Here is a 25,792-nt window from a genome sequence, read left to right as displayed (position 1 = left end):
AAATTCAACCTTGGACACTTACTATCAGACTAGATTTATTGCAAATTAAAATGGCCATAATGGTCCTTTTGACAAGATTGGAGTTAGATTCACACTTCTGAAAGTCTTAATGTCCAAAGGCAATGCAAATAAACATCAACCAACTGGGAAGGGCACTCAACGCCAATCTTGAAACTAGCACAGACTACATATAGATCAAAGGAAAATCAACCATAGCCAGTTAGAAGTAAACATTCATGGATTCAAAGCAAACTATACAAAGCAAATCAACCCAATTCCCACTTCATCAATGGGTACAAAATGGATACAATTCGACAATCAAGATAATAAAATTGGTAGTTATTTGAAAGAACTTCAACTGAAAACTCAAAAGGACCATCCAGTTGACTTTTGAAAAGTTTTCAGGCTGCATGGACAATGTATTAAAAGCTACACTTTTTCAGCATGAAGAACACCAAAATTGGTTACAAAATACATTTTTCTACTGAACATCAAATGAAATTGCTGCTGTTTCTGGGTGACAAAAACTGGATGCACTTTTAGAACAAGACCTCATCACCAATAGAATGTGTGATGCTCAATTCTCGAATAACCAGAACTTGAACACAAATCTTTTCAGAAGGTGAAATTCCTCCACCTTGCTAGCACAACAGCAAAGCCCAATTGTATATAAAGGCTGAATATACTAGGAAGGATAATTAATATGCAGGAGTGATCCCTGGCAGGAATCTCAATTCAGGCTTTAGCCCAAATTTTAAATATTCCACAGCCAATGTGTGGCAAACCTGTTTCTAAAATGAACTAGCAACAGAATTAGGATCCCACCTCACTGGTCCGGAAAGCTATACGGTAGTTGTACTGTGGCCCATCTTTCTCCTTTGATTCATCTAGCTTCTCCCTCCGGATGCTGACAGCCACAGGTCCCAGACTTTCATCAGTTCCAAAATAATTTTGATGCTCTGTAGAAGATGTGGGGTGTGAGAGAGGCAGACAAAAAAATAGTAAGTGTGTGAGTACATGAGCAACTTAACAAACATGCCTCAAATAAACAGTTAATAACTCTCGGCTGGGAAAGCATCATTCGAACTTTGCAGCTATTTGATAGCAATGATCTATCTTATTCGTTATCATGTAGTTTTCTCAAATAAAGCTTACAGTGCCTAAGGAACAGAAATTTAAATTAAGATTTATAAATTTTTTACACTTTAATTTTAGTTTAGGTTCCCCTGGTTGATGGTTGTTGTAATCAACATTTTATATACCTTTTCTGGTGAACGGAAGGAAAAGAATATGCAATCATAGAGTACCTTTCACAACCTCAGAACCAAAGTGCTTTACAGCTAATTAAATACATTGTCACTGCTATAACATAGGAAATGCAGAAGCCAGTTTGTGCACAGCAAAGCCCATGATCTGCAATATGATGATGACCAGGTCTTTTATAGTGATGTTGGCTGAGGAATAAATATTGCCCAGGACACTGGGGAGCGCTTCCTTGCTCCTCTTCCAATAGTGCCATGGGGTCTTTTATGTCCTGAGAGTGAAGCCAGGGCAATGGTTTAATATCTCAGCCAAAGGTCGATACTTCTGACAATACAACACTCCCTCAGTAATATACTAGAGTGTTACCTGGAGCGAGAGTTGGGAACTGGAGTGGAGCTGAGAAGAAGAGAGAACAGTGGGGAGAAGATATATTGAAGCCCAAGCTTGGGGCCTATCACTTACCTTGAGCTAGAGTCAGGAGCTGGAGCAGACCGGGCCATGCTCGAGTTCAAAAAAGTGAGAAAAAAGAACAAACCATGATAGCAGGTGAAGACTGCAGGTTGATTGGCTGGTGAGTACTGGAGATAGGGAAACACAGCTACAAAGTTAGGGAGTTAGTCTAAGGAGTGAGAAAATTAAAATTTTCAATTTTTTTGAGATAATAAAGGTTAAGTAAATAAAACATTGCAGTTACCTTCCCAATATTTATATTTTTTTCAGGAAAGATAGGAAAGGAAGGGAGAGGTGGCACTATTGATTAAGGAGAACATTGCAGTACTGGAAAGAGCGAATATCTCACAGGACTCAAGGACATCATCTATTTTGCTAGAGGGAACGAACAAAAAAGGTGCAATTACGTTGTTTGGTGTAGTCTATAGGCCACCAACTACTGGGAAAGATGTAGAGTACAAATTTGCAAGGAAATTACAGAGATGCACTAGAATTATAGAGCAGTCATAATAGGGGACTTTAATTATCCAAATATAGACTGGGATAATAGTACTGTAAAAGGATAATAGTAGTGAAAAAGGCAGAGAGAGGCAAGTGTTATGAGAAGAGACCGGCAGTTAACATAAAAGGGAATCCCAAGGTCTTCAAAGGCATATAAATAGTAAAAGGATGGAGAAAGGAATGGGGCCAATTAGGGACCAAAAAGGGGTTTTACACATGGAGGTAGTAAGTGAAAAGTAAATTAATACTTAGCATTTGTCTTCACCAAGGAAGAAGATGCTGCCCAAGTCATGGTGAAAGAGGAAGTAGTTCAGACACTTGAAAGGTTTAAAATTGATAAAGAGGTGGCATTGGGTAGACTGTCTATACTTGAAGTTGGTAGGTCACCAGGACCGGATGAGATGCATCCAGGGACACTGAGGGAAGCAACAGTGGAAATTGCGAGTGGCCAAAATTTTATGATCTTCCTTAAATTGAGGTATGGTGCCAGAGGACTGGAGAATGGCAAATGTTACACCCATGTTCAAAATGAAAAGTGTAAAGATTAGCCCAGCAACTACAGGCCAGTTAGTCTAACCTCAGTGGTGAAGTGTTTAGAAATGATAATTTGGGACAAAATTAATAGTCACTTAAGCCAATGTGGGTTAATTAAGGGAGTCCAGTATGGATTTCTTAAGGGCAAATCATGTTTAAGTAACTTGCTTGAGTTTTTATGAAGAGGTAACAGAGAGCTTTGATGAGGGTAATGCTGTTGATGTGATGTACAGTGACTTACAAATGGCATTTGATAAAGTACTGCACAACAAACTTGTGAACAAGGTTAGAGCTCATGGAACAAAAGGCAACATGGATACAAAATTAGCTGAGTGACAAGAAACAGGTCACGATGAATGTTTTTTTCAGACTGAAGGAAGTTTTATAGTGTTCCCCAGGGATCGGTGTTAGGACTCCTGTTTTTCCTGATATATAGTAATGACCTAGACTTTGGTGTAGAGGGCACAATTTCAAAATGTGCAGATGATACAAAATTTTGTGGTATTGTGCACTGTGAGGAGGATAGTGTGGAACTTCAGAAAGACATAGACAAGTTGGTGGAACGGGTGGACAAATGGCAGGTGAAATTTACTGCCGAGAAGTGTGAAATGAGACATTTTGGTAGGGAAATGCGGAAGGGTACAATGCTAAAGGGGGTTCAGGAGCAGAGGGATTTGGGTGTATATGTGCATAAATCAATGAAGGTGGCAGGACAGGTTAAGAGAGCAGTTATAAAGCATACAGCGTCCTGGCTTTATTAATAGGGACATGGAGGACAAAAGGAAATTATGTTAAACCTGTATAAAACACTGGTTTGGCCTCAAGTGGAGTATTGCATACAGTTCTGGTACCACATTTTAGAAAAGATATGAAGGCATTAGAGAGGGCTCACAAGAATGATTCCAGGGATGAGGATGATTGGCAAATGAAGCAATGGCAACATGAGGAAAAACATTTTTTCACAGCAAGTGGTTAGGATTTGGAATGCATTGCCTGAAAGTGTGGTGAGGCAGGTTAAATCGAAGCATTCAAAGGGGAATTGGATTATTATCTGAAAAGAAAAAGGTGCATTGCTTCTTCAGAGAGGCAGCATAGACACAACAGGCTGAATTGGCCTTCCTCTGTGCTGCAGCCTTACTATGGTTCTAATATCAACCTAGGTTTTGGAGTTGGACTTGAACCAACAATCCTCTGCCTCCAAGGCGAGCCACAGCTGACACTGTAGATGGAGAAAGCCCTCCAATCTGACACTGTGTAAACATAACCATGCAATTGTCTCATGGAGACAATATATAGCACCAAAAAAAGAATTAATGAGCATACGCTGATGCTACTTTAAGCTTTTCTTTGACACAACCATGAACAAAATGAGTTAGCCCCACCCTCATTTTCTTGAAGTACTGTGTTCCCAAAAGAATGGTATAGTTATTCTTCACTTAATTCTTCAAATAACACCAATATTTTACTCATAAATGTCCAGAAACATTTTTCTTTTTGATGTCACATTTTTCAGATGGCATCTTTATGCTAATAAAACATCAACTTTATGTATCTGTTTGCTAAATTAATGGTGAGTATATTCTGCATTAGGGTTGTGTTGATTCTTTGTAATCTAGGTTTGCAGGCAACTACCCCATATTATGCTGGTCACATAAGGTTGGATCAGCACATTATTGCTATTAAACTAACAACCGTTCTTCTTTCACACTACACCATAAAAACTTGCCCAAATGGCATGAATTCTCATGGTTTATTGTAGTAACTTAACCTACACATCATCCTTCAGGCCACTAATGGCACAAGGCAAGTGCAGTTTCCCAAAATGAACTCTTATTATTTTAGCAGTCACTATGAATTACATTAATAGTGATGAAAGCATTTGATCTGCTTCAAAGATTCAGGAAATTCATTAGCAGATACATTTCATCAATTATTTTGTCTTGGTGAATTACAATTACATTATGTATAGAGCAGATACAAAGTGATATTTACAGATACATTTAGGAAATGCAACCTCAATTTGATCAATAATTACAAGCTAATAGATTTCTCAGCTTAACAGAGGATCTAGAACGTGCTCTTCATTTTCCAACCCAATACTTCAGCAACAAAGCTCACATGAACATGGTATGCTATTCGCCCAACAAAATTAATGAGAATGGGTTCCACTCCTGTTTAAACTTGGTATTGCAACTGATCCCCATTGTACCTTGCATGATAGCCCACCTGTAAGGCCACTATATTTATTTTATAGTAAAATAAAAAAGAATAAGACGTGTATTTGTATAGTGCTTTTCATGACCACTGGAAGTCTCAAAGCGCTTTACAGCCAATGAAGCACTTTTGAAGTGCAGTCACACGGCAGCCAATTTGCACGCAGCAAGCTCCCATAAACAGCAATGTGATAATGGCCAGACCTATGTTGTGATGTTGTTTGAGGGGTAAGTATTGGCCAGAATACCGGGCATAATGCCCCTGCTCGTCTTCAAATCAGTGCCACAGGACCTTTTATATTCACCCAAGCAGGTAGTTGGGACCTCAGTTTCATGGCTTTCCAAAAGACAGAACCTCCGATAGTACAGAACTCCCTCAGTGCTGCACTGTAGTGTCTGCCTTGATTTTCCTGGAGTGAGACTTGAACCCAAAACTTTGTGACTCAGAGGTGAGTGCCACCAGCTGAGAGACAGCTGACACCACATTGGTCACTGCAGCAGTCACAATGTACTCTTAAGTCCCTAGGAGTTTTGAACAGTTGCTGCTCTTTCCCCTCCTCCCCATTACGCTATGAAGCCATCCTTGCTGGATTTGTAAATACTGAAGTTTAAGACTCTGCAAGACTGCACAAAGAACTCAAGTCTGAAGACAATAGGCCAGTTGGACATTGCATAAGTACAATCTATCTTTCTGATGCTAAGCTCTGCATTGAATAACTAAATTCTCCAGAACAGAGGACACCCATAAGGAAGTTTTGACAAGCAGGGAAATAGATTAGTGTGGATTGTTCCATGATATAGTTGGTGGGGTTTCAGATAGTACATTTATTATGGGTCAGGAAGAAGGTTGGGCTTTCTTTCGCTCAATGGGGAGGTGGTGGCGTAGTGGTATTGTCACTGGTCACTGGTCTGGTATTCTACAAGCCCAGGGTAATGCTCTGGTGAAATCTGAATTCAATTAAAATTTAGAATTGAAAGTCTGATGATGACCATGAAACCATTGCTGATTGTCGTAAAAACCCATCTGGCTCACTTATGTTTTTTAAGGAAGGAAATCTGTTGTCCTTACCCGGTCTGACCTACATGTGACTCCAGACCCACAGCAATGTGGTTGGCTCTTAAAATGCCCTCTGAACAAGGGTAATTAGGGATGTGCTGGCATAGTCAGCGATGCCCACATCCCATGAACCAATAAAAAAAAATATGATCACTGCCTGCATTTATGCAAGGATGGTCTTCTTCTTGTGTTGAAATTTCTGTAATTACATGAGCTTTTGACTCACACCTACGTGATATGATTAAACCTGCAACCGCAGACATCCGCAAAGATTTCAATACTTAAATTTTACAATTTCTAACTGAAATATCATATAAATTTTTTAATATTTTGTTTTAAAGCTGTATACCAGGTTAATGAGCTATGTATCAGCTGTTAACTTATATTTATAGTATACGTTAATGTAGAAAAACATCCCAAAGCCCTTCAAAGGTGGAAGCAAAAAATATACCAAGCCAAAGAAGGAGATATGACGAGGGGTGACCATTCTTTTGGTTAAAAAAGTGGGTTTTAGGCAGAGTTTTAAAGGAGGAAAGGAAGGTGGAGAGAAAAAAGGGTTCATGGGGAAAAATGTTCCCCGTCGGGGGGGAAGTGCAGTAGCGGGCGGACGCGCCCACGATCGGCAGCGCGCACCACCATTTTATGTGGGCAGGCCAATTAAGGCCCGCCCAGCGTGACATCCGCCAGGAAGCGCTATGCACTCCCTGTGCGGGCGGGGGGGATTCTCTCAGCCTGATCTCCCTGAGGCTAAGTGCTGCCTCAGGGATTGGCTCCGAATTTAAAAATGTTAGAGGCGAAAACAAAATTTCCTTGACATGTCCCCTCATGTGACACTGTCACGAGTTAGGACATGTCCACCACGTTTAGTGAAACCTTTATTAAATAATTAAAAACCCTCATGAAACCTCATCCCGCCCGTGGATGAGGTTTCATGCTTTTTCTTAAGCCCGCCAGGGCTCCCGGCCTGCCCGTCAACCCTAAGGTTGGACGGGCAGGTCCATTAATTATATTAAGTACTTTTTAAATGGCCTCAATAGACTGTTGAAAATGGAAATGACAAGGGGTGACGTCGGCAGTTCTACCCGGCATCATCCCGCGTCATTTTACACATCGGTGAGCAGACCCCGCCTCCGCTCGCCAACTGGAAGATCCTGCCCATGGAGTTTGTGGCCTCAATAGCCAAAGGTACAGCCGAGAATAGTGAGGTGAGATGGTAGGGGTTTGGTTGAGACCATTTCGATGCTGTGGATGGGGCAGAAGCCTGATTACAGAAATTTAAATAGGGAAATAGGGAAGGATGGGAACCAATTTGGAAAGTGATAAGACTTTGAAGAAGTTGGGTTGAAAATGGGGCAGTATCTTGCAAGAAAGGGAAAAAGACCAGGTTTTTGGAGGGAGGAGGATGATGGTGCTTTTTAATTAGATGGAGACAGGACCTAAGGAAAGGGAACCATTTACAAAGTCACCTATCATGGAGGCCAAGAAAAGAAGTTTAGTGGCCAGCTGTTTAGTGAGAATCTGGTCAAGGGAACAGGCGATTGAGTTCATGGGCAAGAGAAGCTTGCAGAGATCATGAGATAACATCAGAGATAAACAGAAGAGAGGAATATGGCTGGGATTTTTCTAAGGCAGCAAGGGTTCCTCCACTGAAGCCAGAAGCAGGGTGACCTCACTTTGGCAGCAGCAGGAACCCAGAGTCACATTTTACAGGTGGTAGCAATTAAGTGGCTGCTGCCGGGCCTGCTGTCCAATTAAGGAAGGCAGCCCGCGACCAAGAGCTGCTGGCCCAATCAAAGAGCCGGCAGCTCAACAGTGCCACCAGGACTAGTGGTCACTGATGGGGATGCACCTGGGAAAAGGGTACACATCGATGAGTGCAGACCTTCATAACTTGGTTGGTCTACAAGACAGACAATCAACATTCATTGACTATCCTCGAAACATTAATATTATGGGAACAAAGGACAGAGAGGCTATGTGGCTCAACACAAGCTTTAAAGGCCAACAGCATGTGGGGAACTTGGAAGTTTTAGCAGCACTGTTGGCAGTGGCTTTTTAACCCAGTCACTTCACTTCCATCTGATCCAGATTTCCTGACTTAATGGAGTGAGTGAGCGTAATGACCCGGTCAATGGTGATGACGCAAAGAAGGGCAAGAAGATGGTTGACTAATTGCAGAGTACTCATCCTCTACCCTGCTCTTGTAGAAAGAGTTGATATTGCTGGTCCAGTTAAGCTCCTGTTCAACGGTGATTCTCCCCTTGCAACCCAACGCCCCACCACCATACCTCTATGATGATGATGGTGAGGTCTCAGATGGTGCATTTGTTGAAGGTCAGGAAGGCAGCTGGGCTTTCTTTCGGTTAATATGATTACTGCCTGCATTTATGCATTGTGAATGTTATCTGCTACATATCAGCCCAAGCTTGGATGTTGTCCAGGTCCTGCTGTAAGCTGACAGACACTGTGTCACTTACCAAGGATAGCCAATGAAATGAAGATTATAAATGATTTACAGAAAATGTACAACACAGAACTAGGCCATTTAGTCCAACTGGTCTATGCCAGTGTTTATACTCCACATGAGCCTCCTTCTTCCCATCTTCATCTCACTCTATTCACATATTCTTCTATTCCTTTCTCCCTCATACATATATCCAGCTTCCCCTTAAATGTATCCATGTGGTTTGTTTCAATTATTCCTTGAAATAATAAATTCCACATTCTCACCACTTGAAAAAATTACATTCATTTCTGAATAGAAACATAATTGAGGGAAACGGAGAGAAGCAAGTAGGGTTGATCACTGGAAAAGGAACTGGTTTGTTGGCCCTAATAATCCTTTCTTTTGTTCTAATGTAAAAAAATCAGTACAACTGAGCCATAAAAACTGAACAGAAATGAGCATTGCCATATACTGATCCACTCAAGTCATGTTCTCATGCAGCAATCAATTGCTGCCACTCCGTAGTGCTAGCAAGCAATAAGAACATATGAATTAGGAGCAGTAGTAGGCCACTAAGCCCTTTAAGCCTGCTCTGCCATTCAATAAGATCATGGCTGATCTGATTGTAATTCCCACCCCGCCTCCCCTCAATAACCTTTCATCCCCTTGTTAATCAAGAATCTATCTAGCTCCGCTTTAAAATATTCAAAGACCTTGCTTCCACTGTTTTTTGAGGAAGAGAGTTCCAAAGGCTCATGAGCCTCAGAAAAAAAATTTCTCCTCATCTGTCTTAAATGAGCAACCCCTTATTTTTAAACTGTGACTCCTAGTTCTAGATTCTCCCACAAGAGGGAACATCCTCTCCACATCCGTTCTGTCAAGGCCCCTCAGGATCTTAAAGGTTTCGATCAAGACACCTCTTACTCTTCTAAACTCCAGTGGATACAAGCCCAACCTGTCCAATTTTTCCTCATAAGACAACCCGCCCATTCCTGCTACTAGCCTAGTAAACCTTCTCTGAACTGCTTCGAACGCATTTACATCTTTTCTTAAATAAGGGGGCCAATGCTGTACACAGTACTCGAGATGTGGTCTCACCAGTGCCCTGTACAACCGTAGCATAACCTCCCTACTTTTGTATTCACTTCCCCTTGCAATAAACGATTACATTCTATTAGCATTCCTAATTACTTGCTGTACCTCAATACTAGCCTTTTGTGATTCATGCACTAGGGCACCCAGATCCCTCTGAATTTCAGAGCTCTGCAATCTCTCACCATTTAAATAATATGCTTCTTTTTTATTCTTCCTGCCAAACTGGGCAATTTCACATTTGCCCACATTATACTCCATTTGCCAGGTCTTTGCCCACATTTAACCTATCTATGTCACTTTGTAGACTCCTTATGTCCTCTTCACAACTTACTTGCCTACCTAGCTTTGTGTCATCAGCAAATTTAACAACCATACCTTCGGTCCCTTCATCCAATTCATTTAAATAAATTGCAACAAGTTAAGGTCCCAGCACTGATCTCTGTGGCACACCCCTCGTTACATCCCGCCAACCAGAAAAAGGCCAATTTATGGGTGTCCTCTCTTTCCTGTTAGCTAGCCAATCTTCTATCCATGCCAATATATTACCCCCTGCACCATGACCTTTTATTTTCTGCAATTACCTTTGATGTGGCACCTTATCAAATGCCTTCTGGAAATCTAAGTACAACATATCCACCTTTTCCCCTTTATCCACAGCACATGTGACTCCTTCAAAGAACTCCAATAAATCAATTAAACATGATTTCTCCTGCACAAAACCATGTTGACTGCCTGATTTTTCCAAGTGCCTGCTATAACATCTTTACCAATAGCTTCTAACATTTTCCCTATGACAGATTTTAAGCTAACTGGTCTGCAGTTTCCTGCTTTCTGTCTCCCTCCCTTTTTGAATAAAGGAGTTACATTTATTTTCCAATCTAATGGAACCTTCCCTGAATCTAGGGAACTTTGGAAAATTAAAACCAACGCATCAACTATCTCACTAGCCACTTCTTTCAAGACCCAAGGATGAAGTCCATCAGGACCTGGGGATTTGTCAGCCCACAGCTCCAACAATTTGCTCAACACCACTTCTCCAGTGATTGTAATTTTCTTGAGTTCCTTTCTCCCTTCCAGTTCCTGATTTACAGCTATTTCTGGGGTGTTACTCATATCCTCTATAGTGAAAACCGATGCAAAATATCTGTTCAATTCATCTGCCATCCCCTTAATTTCTATTATTAATTTCCAAGGCTCATTTTCTATAGGACCAATGCTCATTAACTCTTTTCTTATTTAAACATCTATAGAAACTCTTACTATCTGTCTTTATATTACTAGTTAGCTTCCTTTCGCATTCTAATTTTTCCCTCCTTATTAATCATTTTGTCATTCTTTGCTGTTCTTTATATTCTGTCCAATCTTCTAACCTGCCCACCCATCTCTGTGCAATTATATGCTTTTTCTTTAAGTTTGATGCTGTCTTTAACTTTTTTAGTTAACCGCAGATGGTGAGTTCTTCCCTTGGAAGTTTTCTTTCTCATTGGAATGTGGAATGTATCTATTCTGTGCATTCTGAAATATCCCTTTAAAAGTCTGCATCTCTATGGACCTATCCCTTAACCTCATTTGCCAGTTCACTCTAGCTAGCTCTGCTTTCATGCCCTCATAATTGCCCTTATTTAAGTTTAGAATACTAGTCCTAGACTCACTCTTCTCTCCCTCAAACTGAATGTAAAATTCAATCATATCATGATCACTGCTGCCGAGGGGTGCCTTCACTATGAGGTTATCACTTAATCCCATGTCATTGCACAGTACCAGGTCTAGTATAGCCTGCTCTCTGGTTGGCGCCTGAATGTGCTGTTTTAAGAAACTATCCCGAAAATACTTAATGAACTCCTCATCTAGGCTACCTTTGCCCATTTGATTTTTCCAGTCTATATGTAGATTAAAATCCCCATGATTATCGCTGTACCTTTCTGACAAGCTCCCATTATCACTTCCTTTATACTCTGTCCTACCATGTAGTTACATTTAGGGGGTCTATACACCATTCCCACAAGTGACTTTTTGCCTTTATTGTTTCTCATCTCAACACAAACTGCTTCTACATTCTGGTTTCCTGAACTTGGGTCATCCCCCCTTAATGCGCTAAATAACCATCATTAATTAACAGAGCCACCTCTCCACCTTTTCCTACCTTCCTGTCCTTCCTAAATGTCACATACCCATCAACATTCAGGACCCATTCTATGTCATCCTGCAGCCATGTCTCTATAACGGCTATCAGATCGCACTTATTTATTTCTATTTGCGCTAACAGTTCATCTGTTGTGTTTCAAATGCTACTTGAATTTAGATAAAGAGCCCAATATATGCACCTATCAACAAAATGGAATCTAAACGGTTCAATTTTTAGTCCTTATCAGGTAAGTTGATCTCAGCTGGAAGGCCATAGGGACAGTGTAATTGAACTCATCTACTCTGGGTTAGAGAAGGGAAACGCAGCCAAGGCTTACATATCTAACTGCTATTGGCAGCCCTAACAGGAATTGTTGGTGTGGGCGCTGGAAGAGGACAGGATAAGGAGTTGGCTGCTATGCCTACCTTGAATAGCCTGCAAGTACTCCTCAATGTTCACACATGGATAACCACCATTTAGGCAATGTTCCCGAGAGCAACCATAGAATCATACTCAAGCAATGGAGCAATAACTTCAGCAAGCAGCAGAAATTAGTGGAAGGGGGAAAAGGAATAGATTTAATCCATTAGGACATGTAGAACTAACAATGCGTTTACCAAGATTCAAGTGCACATGCATTAGAGGTTTAGACCCTCATTGTAATATTACATGTTTATAATATTTCTGCAATGATTTCAAATCATTAGAGTGAGCTTAGAGTGACACTAAGATATTCTTGGCTCAAAAACTTCTCTTAACTATAGTACTGGAATATTTGTGTTTGTAACAATTTGGCCTGAATTTCTATCCAAGTTATCAGGTGTGTGTGTCAAACCGTAGCTGAGCTGGACTCCATTGTCCTATGCTAATACCACATAATTTTATTATTGTTAATCAGCTTCTAAATTTCTATTTGTGCTACCCAGATTTGGATATGATTTTATATAGCATTTGGGTTATTGTTTCAGTGCTAAAGCTATAAACTAATTTATTTTATCTAAGCAGGTCTGAACAAAATACTACACACAGAACTACAAGACTGAGTACTTGGGTAGTGTACTTGAGTAAGGTCAGTGCTTGTGGAAATCATACCTCAGTTAGTGTCAGTGATGTCAAGAGGGAAGGGCAGAAAATTAACTAATAAACTGCTTGTGAACTACACTGGGGTGATTCAAAATTCTGGGTGTTCTGGCACTAAGATGTTCCAAATCCTAAAATACAGCCACAAAAAAAAACATCATTGGGAATGCTGTTACTTCTGTTAATTAGTCTGCAGCTACCATTTTAATCAATAAACAGAAGCAGACATCTAATCAATGAGCAACATGCAGACAGGTCAGACCCACTTCCGGCAACACACTGAAATAAGAACACTTCTGTTATCAATGTCTGGAACTGCACATCATTTGTAAAGTAATTTTTATCTGGTATTTTTCTAAACTAAAATAATCAAACTATTAATAGTTGACATAATGACATCTCATTCAATGATATCACTATTTTCCTCCATTTCCTAATTTGATAACTGGCATAAGCATTGATGCCTCTTCAAAATTCATCTTTTAAAGCATTAAGCGGGGAACAGAATGAAATGAATCATATTCTGAAAAAAGTCAATTTAATGCAGCATTTATTTGCATAATTAAACATCCATTTGTTGCATTACACTCTTGCTCTCCTGCAGTGGCTGCCAAGTAATATGTTGCAATTAAGATTAGCCTGAACCAAAAAATGACCACAACACAGGTTTGTGGGTTTTAATGTTGTGGAATTTTGCATTCCTTAATCTGAAAAACATTAATACTTTGCTCTCATCTATGTACACCATTAGGATTCTTACTTTAGAACTTTTTTCTGGGAGCTAATGTTTTCTTTAAATATTACAAATGGCATTTTCTTGCTATAATATTTAATTCATTAAAGCAGTTTCAATGCCTCCTCCCAAACTCCTGTCTAAAGCTGCAGTGCATTTCTACAACATGCAATGGTTTTGCAGTTCTTCTACTTTTCAAAGGACAATGGTCAACACATGCATTTTTGACGTTTTTGTCCATTAAACCAGTAAGAATGATCTATAAATTTATGTAACAAGTGCCATTCATTTTTTGACATACTATTCTTATGTCAGTAAGATTGCTACTCTGGTCCTGCACTGCTGTTTTTCAGTCTGTTTCATCCCTGTGTACAAGCTGCCAACTGTGAAGGGGTGAGGTTGGGGGTGGGGAAAATTCTGCCACATGCATTACAATATCCTTGGAAATGCCCTTCTGGTTGAAACCAGCTGCTATCATTTACTGAGAACAAAATCACACTAGCAGTAATACATCCTAAACAGTGATTGCAAACATTCATTCTAGCCAATTGTCATTGCCCATTGTGATAAAGATCGGACCTCAGAGGATAAAAGGGGGAACAGTACACATAAAAAGCAGTACTCGATCATACAACTAAAAATCTAACAAAATACACAGCCCTGAAATGTAAAGCGCATCATGTCAATGGGAGAAATCAGGTTTGCGAATCTTTAGCATGGTGACACTATCTTTTTGAGAAAAAAAGGATGTCTTATTTCAGTATTTCATGAGAATTCTTAACAGGTGAAGTATCTTAAAATAGGCAAAAAGAAAAATTTATTACAAATTGGAACTAGTGAAAAAATAAGAGAATGTATGCTTCCTTATATTTACAGCAATTGAAAAACAGTTCCGATTTGACCCTCATTTGCACAGATGTTCAGTTAGGATGAAAGAAATAAGTTACATTTCAAGTTCATAATTTAACTTTCACTATAAAAACTCACACCCTAAACAGATAGGAAGGCCAGTTGGTTTGCTCTTCACATTCTAGAGAGATATTTATTTGCATACATAAGCATTAAGAAAAAACTTGCAGTTAAAAAGGAAAATACAATTTATTTTCCACTGCACTGCTTAATGTGTGTGAAATATACAAACATAGAAAATAGAGCAAGAGTAGGCCATTCGGCCCTTCCAGCCTGCTCCGCCATTCATTATGATCATGGCTGATCATCCAACTCAATAACCTGCTCCCGCTTTCTCCCCATATCCTTTGATCCCTTTCACCCCAAGAGCTATGTCTAACTCCTTCTTGAAAACATACAATGTTTTGGCCTCAAATACTTTCTGTGGTAGTGAATTCCACAGGCTCACCACTCTCTGGGTGAAGAAATTTCTCCTCATCTCAGTCCTAAATGGTCTACCCCATATCCTCAGACTGTGACCCCTGGTTCTGGACTCTCCCACCATCGGGAACATCCTTCCTGCGTCTACCCTGTCTAGTTCTGTTAGAATTTTAAAGGTTTCTATGAGATCCCTCCTCATTCTTCTGAACTCCAGCGAATATAATCCTAACCAACTCAATCTCTCCTCATGTGTCAGTCCTGCCGTTCCAGGAATCAGTCTGGTAAACCTTCGCTGCACTGCCTCTATAACAAGAACATCCTTCCTCAGATAAGGAGACCAAAATTGCACACAATATTCCAAGTGTGGTCTCACCAAGGCCCTGTATAATTGCAGCAAGACAACCCTGCTCCTGTACTCGAATCCTCTCGCTATGAAGGCTAATATACCATTTTGCCTTCTTTACCGCCTGCTGCACCTGCATGCTTACCTTCAATGACTGGTGTACGAGGACACCAAGGTCTCGTTACACATTCCCCTCTCTCAATTTATAGCCATTCAGATAATAATCTGTCTTCCTGTTTTTGCTACCAAAGTGGATAACCTCACATTTATCCACATTATATTGCATCTGCCATGCATTTGCCCACTCACTAAGCTTGTCCAAATCACCCTGAAGCATCTCTGCATCCTCCTCACAGCTCACCCAGCTTTGTGTCATCTGCAAATTTGCAGATATTACATTTAGCTCCCTCATCTAAGTCATTAATATATATTGTGAAAAGCTGGGGTCCCAGCACCGATCCCTGCAGTACCCCAATAGTCACTGCCTGCCATTTGGAAAAAGACCCGTTTATTCCTACTCTTTGTTTCCTGTCTGCCAACCAGTTTTCTGTCTATTGTGTGCAATATAAATTGATTCTCAATGTCCAGATAGGAGCTGTACTTGTGGGGAGCATGTTCCCTTGATTGAGATTACAGAAAAAGACTTGCATTTATGTAGCACCTTTCATGACTTTGTTATGAATGTGGAACTATAAAAGATAGTTATGTTTTAAAATGAGTCCTATAACTTAAGGTGAAATGTATTTCTGAATGAGGGATGGTGATCATAGCTACTCTTGCCAAGAAGACAGGCCCATGTAATCTATAACCAAATACCTATTGAAAATCAAGCAACAGGTTTCACAACTGGGAGAGCCGTTTTTCTGGACAAAGAGACACACAGGCACAGGTTCCTGGAGAGAGAGAAACAACTGCTGCTGTGAAAAGCAAAGGAAAAAGACTGTTTTTTGTGTTAGCCACCAAGTAGGATGCTGTTGAAAACTGGCTCTCTGTTTAGAGTCAGGACTTGTGGAGATCTAAGAAAAATGGAGTTTCCGGAGTGGGCCCTGCTGCTGGAAGTCGGTAGGGGATACTCAGAGGATTGAGTGAAATAATTTTACAAAGGGCACTGGAAGGCTCACCCTGGTTTGGCAGGGAAGAGGAAGCCAGCTGTAAAACCAGGAGAAGCTTGGAACTTAATCTTCAAGGCTACATATCTACTGGAAGTGTGGCATAAAGTAAAAACATGTGAAAAAGTATTTCAGGTGTCTTAGTTATACGAACAGGAGTAGGCCATTCAGCCCCTTGAGCCTGCTCTGCCATTTGATAAGATCACGAATGATCTGATTGTGGCCTCAACCCTACTTTCCTGTCTACACCCTATATCTTTTGACTCCCTTGTTAGTCAAGAATCTATCGAACTCAGCCTTAAAAATATTCAATGACCCTGCCTCCACTGCTCTCTGGGGAGGAGAATTCCACAGACTAAAAACCCTCAGAGAAAAAAATTCTCCTCAGTATTAAATAGGAGACCCCTTATATTTAAACTGTGTTCCTAGTTCTAGTCTCTCCCACAAGGGGAAACATCCTTTCAGCATCCACCCTGCCAAGTCCCCTCAGTGGGTATAGGCCCAACCTGTCCAATCTGTCCTCATAAGATAACCACTTCATCCCAGGAATCAGTCGAGTGAACCTTCTCTGAATTGCTTCTTATACAATTATATCTTTTTTCAAATAAGTTAGACCAAATCTGTACACAGTATTCCAGATGCAGTCTCACCAAAGCCTTGTACAACAGTAGCAAAATTTTCCTACCTTAATTTTTCAATCCCCTTGCAATAAATGACAACTTTCCATTTGCCTCCCTAATCACTTGCTGTACCTGCATACTAACCGGATGTGATTCATGTAATAGATCACGCAGATCCCTCTGTACCAGAGTTCTGCAGTCTCTCTCCTTTTAAATAAAATATTGCTTTTCGATTCTCCCTGCCAAAGCGGACATGTTCACATTTTCTCACATTATACTCCACCTGCCAAATTTTTGTCCACTCACTTAACCAGTTAGTTAGTGGGGAAGTACCTTTTGTTTTGCTTTGGTGTGTTAGTTGCCGGTTAAGTAATATTTAGTAAATGTTGATTTTAGTTTGTTTGTTAGTTAAAGTCTTAAAACTTTAAATCTTGTCCTTCGGTCATTCCCATTGGTCACTGAGGAATTTGTCTCTTTTTAAAAGTCATCAGTCTCTTCGGGGATTAACCTTAGAGCATCCCAAACACTTAACTAGTTAAATACTTCTGAAGTTTAGTCACTGCTGTAATGTAGGAAATGCAGTATCCAGTTTGTGCACAGCATGCACCCACAAGCAGCAACATGATAATTACCAGATAACTGGTGATGGTGATATGGAGGGAAGCCCATTTACCACGGATTAATTTCTCACAAGGTTCTTATTATATGTGTTGGCTTTATTTGTATTTAGGGTTTTGATTCTCATTCATTTGGGTCAATTGTGATTTGGTGAAAATGAAAAATATTGCATACGAGCCAATCAATAACGAGTCTCGTGACTGAAATATGACTGATGGGAAATGTGTGCTGGATGTACCATCTTAACCACACTACTGACAGATCTCCTCTGACATTGCTCACTGTTAATGAATAAACCACGTTAGAAAAACGAGTGCTGAGCTATGTACTGCACAAATGATCACTGATTTATGCTGACTTAAGAAGTGAAATTCACTAGACCTGAAATACATGGATTATACATTTCTTGGGCTCCATCATACTGAACTATTGGGGAGAGAAAACTGATAAGCCTACAGTTTATTTTAAATTCTATTTGGAGTTCAGAAGATGCAACAGTATCAAGATAACCTTTATTTCTATCCATCAAAGAACCCCTGTGAATTTTAAAAGAGTAGGTTTAAAAATATCTGGATAATGCTTCTGCATTATGCTAATGCTTATAAAGCATAACCACAATGACATAGCTGAGCACTACTTCCAGGTCAGAAAGTAACTATCAAACTCAACTTGTTACTTGAGGAGATGACAGCAAATGATTCGAGGGGTCCATGAAACAACCAATCAAACACTAACAGCCAGCCTAGTGTTATGACATATCTGAATATATAACCCAGTTGCCCTGTGCCTTCAGTACAATGGTCACAAGGCTCAGTATTATTAGACATTCTTGCAATAGTCACTGCAAGTTATCAGCAGCATCAACTACCATTTCACTTAGGCTGAAGTCCTACTGATGCCTAAGCTGTGCCTTGTTTTGTCTAGGAACCTAAACATAAATTCCAGTTCTGTTGCAGGGAATTCAGGCTGAAGCCCAGTCTCCACACACTACACAATTCCCTACAAAGGAATGGGAGAGGTGGCTCTTGCTCAGCAGCCTAAAGCATAAAATGCACAGAGGTAGAACTGATATACTGTATCCCTTCATAATCCTGAATGTTATATGAGTTAGATTGCCCAATTAGTAGCGAATTATGAGTAGCTCTGTGCTACAGGCAGTTGTCAAATATGGACTGAGACCGTCTGTTCTCAATTAAATGCAGGACCCATAACTAACAGAAAATACTTTTCATTCCATTAGTGAGAGTCAGGCAATTAACCAATCTTCGAAACTATTTGATATGACACCAGTTTACCCTTCACAGGATTTTACTATAATGCTAAAGCAATCAAGAATTTCTTGCACTAGTTACAACATAAAAGCTTTCAGGTTATTTTGCAGGTTTTTTTTTAAGGTCAGTGTTGAAATTTCTAAGTAACAGTGCGCATTTTGATGAAAATTACTACCCAAGCAACACTTGATTTGGTCTTAGTTTGACCAAGCCCCAAACATTAATTCTTACACGATATCATATTTTACTCGCTCCATCATATTTCATCTTGCCCATCCCTAATTGCCCTTGAGAACTGAGTAGCTTGCTGTACCACATTGCTGTGGATCTAGAGGCCAGGTCAGGTAAGGACAGCAGATTTCCTTCCCTAAAGGACATTAGTGAACTAGATGGGTTTTTAATGACAATGGTTTCATGTTCACCATTAGACTTTTAATTCCAGGTTTTTTTTATTGAATTCAAATTTCACTATCTGCTGCAGTGGGATTCGAATGGTTACAACGGAGGCTATTTAGCCCGTCATGTCCATGCCAACTCCCTGCAAGAGCGAATCAGCTAGTCCCACTCCCAGCCCTGCCCCTTTGGCTGCACAAATTTTTAATTCGCTTCAGGTGCTTGTCCAATTCCATTTTCAAAGCTACGTATTGAATCTATCTTAGAGGTGTCAGCTGTGGCTCAGTTCATAGCACCCTCGCCTTTGAACCAGAGGGTTGTGGGTTCATGTCCCACTCCCGGAAACCAAGAACTGTGATTGTACTCGAAAGAATTGCAATCTGTGACTGTTGATAACTCGAAAGAGTTTGAATCTATCTTCATCACAGTCTCGGGTAGGGCATTCCAGATCATAATCACTCAGTGAAAAGGTTTTTCCTCATTTTGTCGTTGGTTTGTTTTGCCATTCACCACATATCAGCATTTTCTGTTTCTCCACTCTTCTGTCAATGCCAACAGTTTCTATCTATTCTGTCTAGACCCCTCGTGATTTTGGACAGCTTTGTCAAATCTCCTGCCAATTTTCTCTCTAAGGAGAACGACCACAGTTTCTCCAATCTAGTCACATATCTATACTTCCTCACCTAAATCTTTTCTTTTTTAAATATATTTGTTCATGGGGGCATCATTGGCTAGGCCAGCAATTATTGCCCATCCCTAATTGCCCTTGAGAACTGAGTGGCTTGCTGGACCACATTGCTGTGGATCTAGAGGCCAGGTCAGGTAAGGACAGCAGATTTCCTTCCCTAAAGGACATTAGTGAACTAGATGGGTTTTTAATGACAATGGTTTCATGTTCATCATTAGACTTTTAATTCCAGGTTTTTTTTATTGAATTCAAATTTCACTATCTGCTGCAGTGGGATTCGAGCACTAGCCTGGGTCTCTGGATTGCTAGTCCAGTGACAATACCACTACGCCACCGCTGCCCCTCCTGCACCCTCTCTAATGCCTTTACATCCTTCCTAAAGTGTGGTGCCCGGGACACAATACTCCAGTTGAAGCTGAACCATTGTTTTATAAAGGTTCATCATAATTACCTTACTTTTGTATTCCATGGCCAAAATTTTCCGTTTGGTGGGCAGACAGAGCAGGAGCGGCCATGTCGCCATTTTGCACGGGCGGGCCAATTAAGGCCTGCCCAGCGCATTTCCGACTCCTGTGAATAGCGGGAGTGTGCAGGCTGCAGCAGGCGTGCACATACCGCCGGGTGCAATGGCGACCCGGCAGTCTGTTTAAAGGGAAGGCCTGGCAGCCCCCTGTAGGCTGCTCACAATGGCCACGTCGAGATCACACCACAGGGAGTCTGCTGAGCAGGGCACTCTGGAGGGAAGGGCAGAGGAACAGGGCAGGCTGCAGGGTCTGCCACAGGAGCAGGGCAGGCTGCAGGGCAGGCCCCCCACTTTTCTGATGATTGCCTTGCTGCCCTCCTCAAGGATGTGGCAGCATGGCGGGAGGTGCTGGTCCCCCAAGATGGGAGGAGGAGGCACCTCCACATGACCAAACGTGTCTGGGAGGTGGTGGCGGAGGGGCTCCAGCGACATGGTGCAGCGCACCTGGATCCAGTGCTGTAAGTGCTTCAACGATTTGTTGCCTTCTGGATGGGAGTACCATGTTGGCATTGGGCATTTAGCCTTAGCCTTTGAGCACCCCCCCCACAAGTCTTACTGTCGTGACTGCATTGAATCATGTTGGGCATTTCTGGCACACTGGGTGGGCAAGCAGCGAGTGCCCATGTTTACATCAGCCTGAGTGGTTCATGAGGAGATGAGTTCTCCCCGGCACCATGTGTTGCTCTTAGTCGCACATGACTAGTCTGAGGACAACCTGCAGGAGATGTAGCTAGGCGCATACTCAGAACTCCAACACATGTCCTGTTCACGGTGATGAGATTGTGGAAGGGGAGCCTCAAGGTCTCGTAGTCAAGAGCCACCTGGTGCCCTCGGTGCTGCACGTAGTTGCGCCTCCTTGCTATGGGAGCAAAGACCGTGTGTTTCCTAAATTAATGGACGCAGAATGTGTCCAAGGTGGCCGTTGAGGGAGGTTGGGAGCAGGCGTACTATCTTTGTGTGAATGATCAGCAATAGAGGGTAGAGGAGGCACTGGAGGCCTGATATGGGCCACTGTGGTTGGGGTGCGGTGTGCGCGTGTAGAGTCCATGTACGATTAGCCACAATGAATGGTCTTCTCTGTTTTTCAGGAGAAAAATGATCACAATGCGTGCGAGTGTTCGCGGACTGGAGGCAGCCAGGCCCAGCTCATGATTTTAAACTACTTCAAGCAGGAGGCCCTGGAGCTTGAGAGGCGCCATGCGCCCAGGTCCACTGGTGTCGGTGAGGCTGGGGTGGAACAGCCAGGTATTTGAGGTCAACAGTGACATCCGCTCTGTCTTCCCACCATCCGTAGCACTGATGATTGTTTGATTTGTTATTGTTGCAACATTGCTCATTCACAGACTGATAAGAGTCAGAGGTGTGGGTCATAGACAAAGGTCCCTCAGCCCTTCGAAGATGCGCATGTCCAGCACCTTCCAAAGTCGCCTCATCCCATTTCCAACCACTATCCCCATGGGCTTGTATGCCATGGCATTACAACTGCACATCCAAATACTTATTACATGTTAGGAGGGTTTCTGCATCCACCACCCTTTCAGGCAGTGAATCCCACATTAGTGTGTGCAAAAGTTGCTCATCACATCATCTGTCAATCTCATGCCCCTTACCTTAAATCAATGCCACCAGGTAACTCATCCCTCCGCCAAGGGGAAAAGTTCCTTTCTGTTGACCCTATCTATGCCCCTCATCATGTTATAAAGCTCAATAATGTCACCCCTCGATCTCCTCTGCTCCGAGGGAAATAACCCCAGCCTATGCTATGTCTCCCTTTAAGTCCTCTCCAGCCCAGCCAGCATCCTGGTCAATGACCTCTGCACTCTCTCCACTCCAATCACACCCCTCCCATGAAGCGCAGATCACAACTGCAGAACTATAGCTGTGACCTAGGCAGCATTTTCTGCACGTGCAACATGACCTCCCTGTTCCTATATTCTATTTCTCGGCTAATAAAGGCAAGTGTGGCATTTACCTTCTTAAACACCTTATGTACCTGTCCCACTACCTTAACGGTCCTGTCGACATACCCAGCAAGGTCTCTCTGATACTCCTTACTTTCCACGGTCCTACCATTCCTCGTGTATTCCTGTACCTTGTTACTCCTGCCCAAGTGCATCACCTCACACTTATCCACATTACATTCCATTTGGCATTCCTTAGGCCATCTGACCAACACATTTTGTATCTGCCTATGATGTTAGGGTCTCCTTCTGACTATTTGCCACCCCACCAATGTTCATCTCCATAGGTTCTGGAAGGATGAGCGCATAATGAGCCGGGGGAAAGGGATGAAGTGTGTCACTGTGTGCACGCTAACTGATCCACTGTCCTTGTTGTTCATGTCACCATCATCAGGGTCTGTCTGCCATGAGGAATTCCAGATGCCCCCTCTCACACCTGAGGGCCCTCAATTGTCACCTGCGTCACACCATTTCTGCGAGGCAGGCACCAGCGCAGATACTAGCACATCGGTGGGCACTGCAACATCGGCTAGTGTCTTGGGGCACAGTGGAGAGAGCACTTCACAATCGCTGGAGGAGCTGGCAGATTCAGAGAGTGCCGATGGCGCCAGCAGTCGGAGGACTGCAAGGGACCAGGCACATGCTGTCAGGGCGTACTGATGTGCCTCTGGAGTCGTCTGTAACGCAGCAGCTGCACGAAGTGCGGCTGGGTGTGCGGGAGCATCTGGGAGTGATACATGAGACTGTGATACATGAGACTTGGTGTCCGTCTTGGAGGAGTCCACGCGGAGCATCAGTGAGGCAGTGAGCTTCATGGCAGAGTGTCATGCTTCCTCCATGGAGAGAGTGGCGACTCTCGTGGAGAGGGGCTTCCAGGAGAACAAGCAGCTTCTCCTGGGGTTACACTCGGACCTGCAAGCCCTCACAGTGCCAGTGGCCACAGCTGGTTATTGCCAATTTGGGAGATGATGTGGGCTTCAAGCTTCCCAGCTCGTTGCCCATCCATCCACGATGAGCAGGGAGGTCCGGGGTGACCTCAGGTCAGCAGAGCAGCTGCCTGCCGTATCTGCGGGTTCCTCTCACGGTGCTCCGGATGAGGGTAATAGCTGCTCCGCCCCTCTCCCAGTGACCGCTTCATCCGGTCAGGCTGCAACAACTGGGGAAATACCAGCTGTGGAACTGGCCATTCCCTCCCAGGCGGGGCCAGCACAGGCTCCACGGGCCAGAGGACGGCCATCAAGGTCATCGAGGCCAACAGGACAACAGAGTCAGCAGGCTGTCTCAGAATCCACTCCGAGCGATGGGGCAGCACCAAGATGTACCACCCATTAACAAAAGCATAAGGCACCTTAGGCACACCACGGGTTTCTCACTGGTGCTTTTGTGTTGGCCCAAGATTAGGGAGTTATTATTGGTTTATGGTTGAAAACGTTTTGGTTTGACCTTGCGTGACTTTATGATGGTGAAAATTAAAACCAGATGTATTACCATGGCCGAAGCTGGCTCCTTTGTTCTGCATTTGTATGTTTTTCATACATGTCATGGGTATTTGATTGGACATTGAAGTTTATGTCCAAAGCCCTTAGTTGCAGCTGATGAAGTGGCAGATGTAACACTTAAGTGCCGAGTATGGAAGCGCCAGGCAAGGCTGGTCTCCTGATCCATTTGTGTGGATCCAGCTGAAGATTCATTGGGTTAAAGTCTCCTGGGTGTCCTGCCTCCTTGGTGTAGTCCTGGGTCAGCGTCTAGCCCCTCAGCATTCCCCTGTGCTTCCTCTTCCTCAGAATCAGTGCTGGATTCATCGTGTGCAGCTGCATCCACTGCATCAACGTCTTCATCGTCCACTGCGTCCCCCCCTTTCCAGAGCAAGATTGTGGAGAGCGCAGCATGCTACCACTATCACTGAGACACAATCTAGGGGGTACTGGAGCGTGCCTCCTGAGCGGTCTAGGCATCGGAAGCGCATCTTAAGAAGACCAATGGCTCTCTCCACCACAGCCCTTGTAGAGGCGTGGCACCTATTATAGCACTGCTCAGCTTCTGATATTCGATGGTGGAGAGGTGTCATGAGCCACCTTCTGAGGGGATAACCCTCGTCACCCAGCAGCCATCCATCAAGCCGAGCCAGGGCACTGAAAAGCCCCGGCACCTGGGAGTGTCTGAGGATGTAGGCATCATGGGAGCTGCCTGGGTACCTTGCACAGACATGTAGAATCAGCATCCTATGATCACACACTATCTGCACGTTCATGGAGTGGAAGCCCTTCCTGTTGTCGAAGGCACCAGGCTCACCTGCTGGCGCCTTGATGGCCACATGTGTGCAGCCTATTGCACCCTAGACGCGGTGGAAGCCAGCAATGGCCGCAAAGCCTCTGGCTCGCTGTATCTGACTTGCCAGGTCACAGCAGAAGTGGATGGAAGGTCAATGCATGCCTGAACGGAGCATGTCTGTAACCTGCTTGGCACAAATGAGGACAGCTGATTGGGAGGCACCGCAAAGATCACCCACCGACCCCTGGAAGGAGCCAGAGGCATAGAAGTTGAGGGCAACTGTGACCTTCAGAGCCACTGGCATGGGGTGTCCACCCACACAGTTAGGGGAGATCTCAGGGTCAATCATCTGACAGATGTAGTTGACTGTCTTCCTTGATAGTTGGAGCATCCTTCGGCACTGCACCTCAATCATATTGAGGTAGTTGCTTCGCCGCCTGTATACCCTGGCAGCAGGATAGTGGCATCTTCTGCAGCCCCTTCCACCTTGGGCAACCTCTTGGCCCTGCACCCCTTGTGCCTGCGCCTGTACTCCCAAAGGTGGCTCCCCTGGAGGCTGATTGTGCACTCCTGGCCTCCCCATTCTAGCCCTCCCTTCCTCCTCAGAGGAGCTACCTCCAGTGGACATGTCAGAACCCATACCCAGGCTAAAGGGAGGCCTCCGGAAAGTTGCAGGCCCGATAACGATTACTGACTGCAGAGTGCTGAGCTGAAGGTTCAAAGTACACAGAAAGCTGCTGGAATTCGTTCTGAACTGCTACAGATCACACAGGCAAGTTTAAAAAGCTTTCTGCAATAAATACTCTCAGACCAGATTGACAACCCCACTGAGCCCTCTTATCCCGCCCATGGATGAGTTTTATTAAAAAGTCTCTTACCCGCCTGCCCGTGCGCTGACCCAAAGATCGCACAGGGGCCTGGAAATTGGCATCGATTGCCGATTTAAGGGCCTTAACTAGTCTGTTAACTAATGGCAGGCGTGCGTCGAACTTCATAGCGCCCGCCCAACGAAATATCGCGATGGCGCACGGTGACATCGGGATGCTCGCCCAACGTCACCGTGCGTCATTTTACGCGCTGACATGCGGGGCCCTGCCCTCCCGCACGTCAAGCACAAGATTCTGCCCCATGCTTCTATTTATAAAACTCAGGATCTCAGAAGCCTTATT

General features: G+C 43.2%; 1 protein-coding gene across 4 annotated transcripts in view; it reads right to left on the bottom strand.

Annotated features, from left to right (window-relative positions):
* The window catches only part of LOC144680703 (signal-induced proliferation-associated 1-like protein 2), a 637,588-nt gene that overhangs the window by 412,726 nt on the left and 199,070 nt on the right, over positions 1 to 25,792 (bottom strand). For all 4 annotated transcript variants that reach the window (XM_078541960.1, XM_078541959.1, XM_078541961.1 and 1 more), the window contains exon 4: positions 826 to 959. In XM_078541960.1, the coding sequence (XP_078398086.1) occupies positions 826 to 959 (134 nt within the window). The remainder of the gene's footprint in view (positions 1 to 825; positions 960 to 25,792) is intronic.

This window comes from Cetorhinus maximus, chromosome 5 (genome assembly GCF_964194155.1).
Source record: "Cetorhinus maximus chromosome 5, sCetMax3.hap1.1, whole genome shotgun sequence".
NCBI lineage: Eukaryota > Metazoa > Chordata > Chondrichthyes > Lamniformes > Cetorhinidae > Cetorhinus > Cetorhinus maximus.
This window is presented reverse-complemented; position numbering and strand designations above follow the sequence as displayed.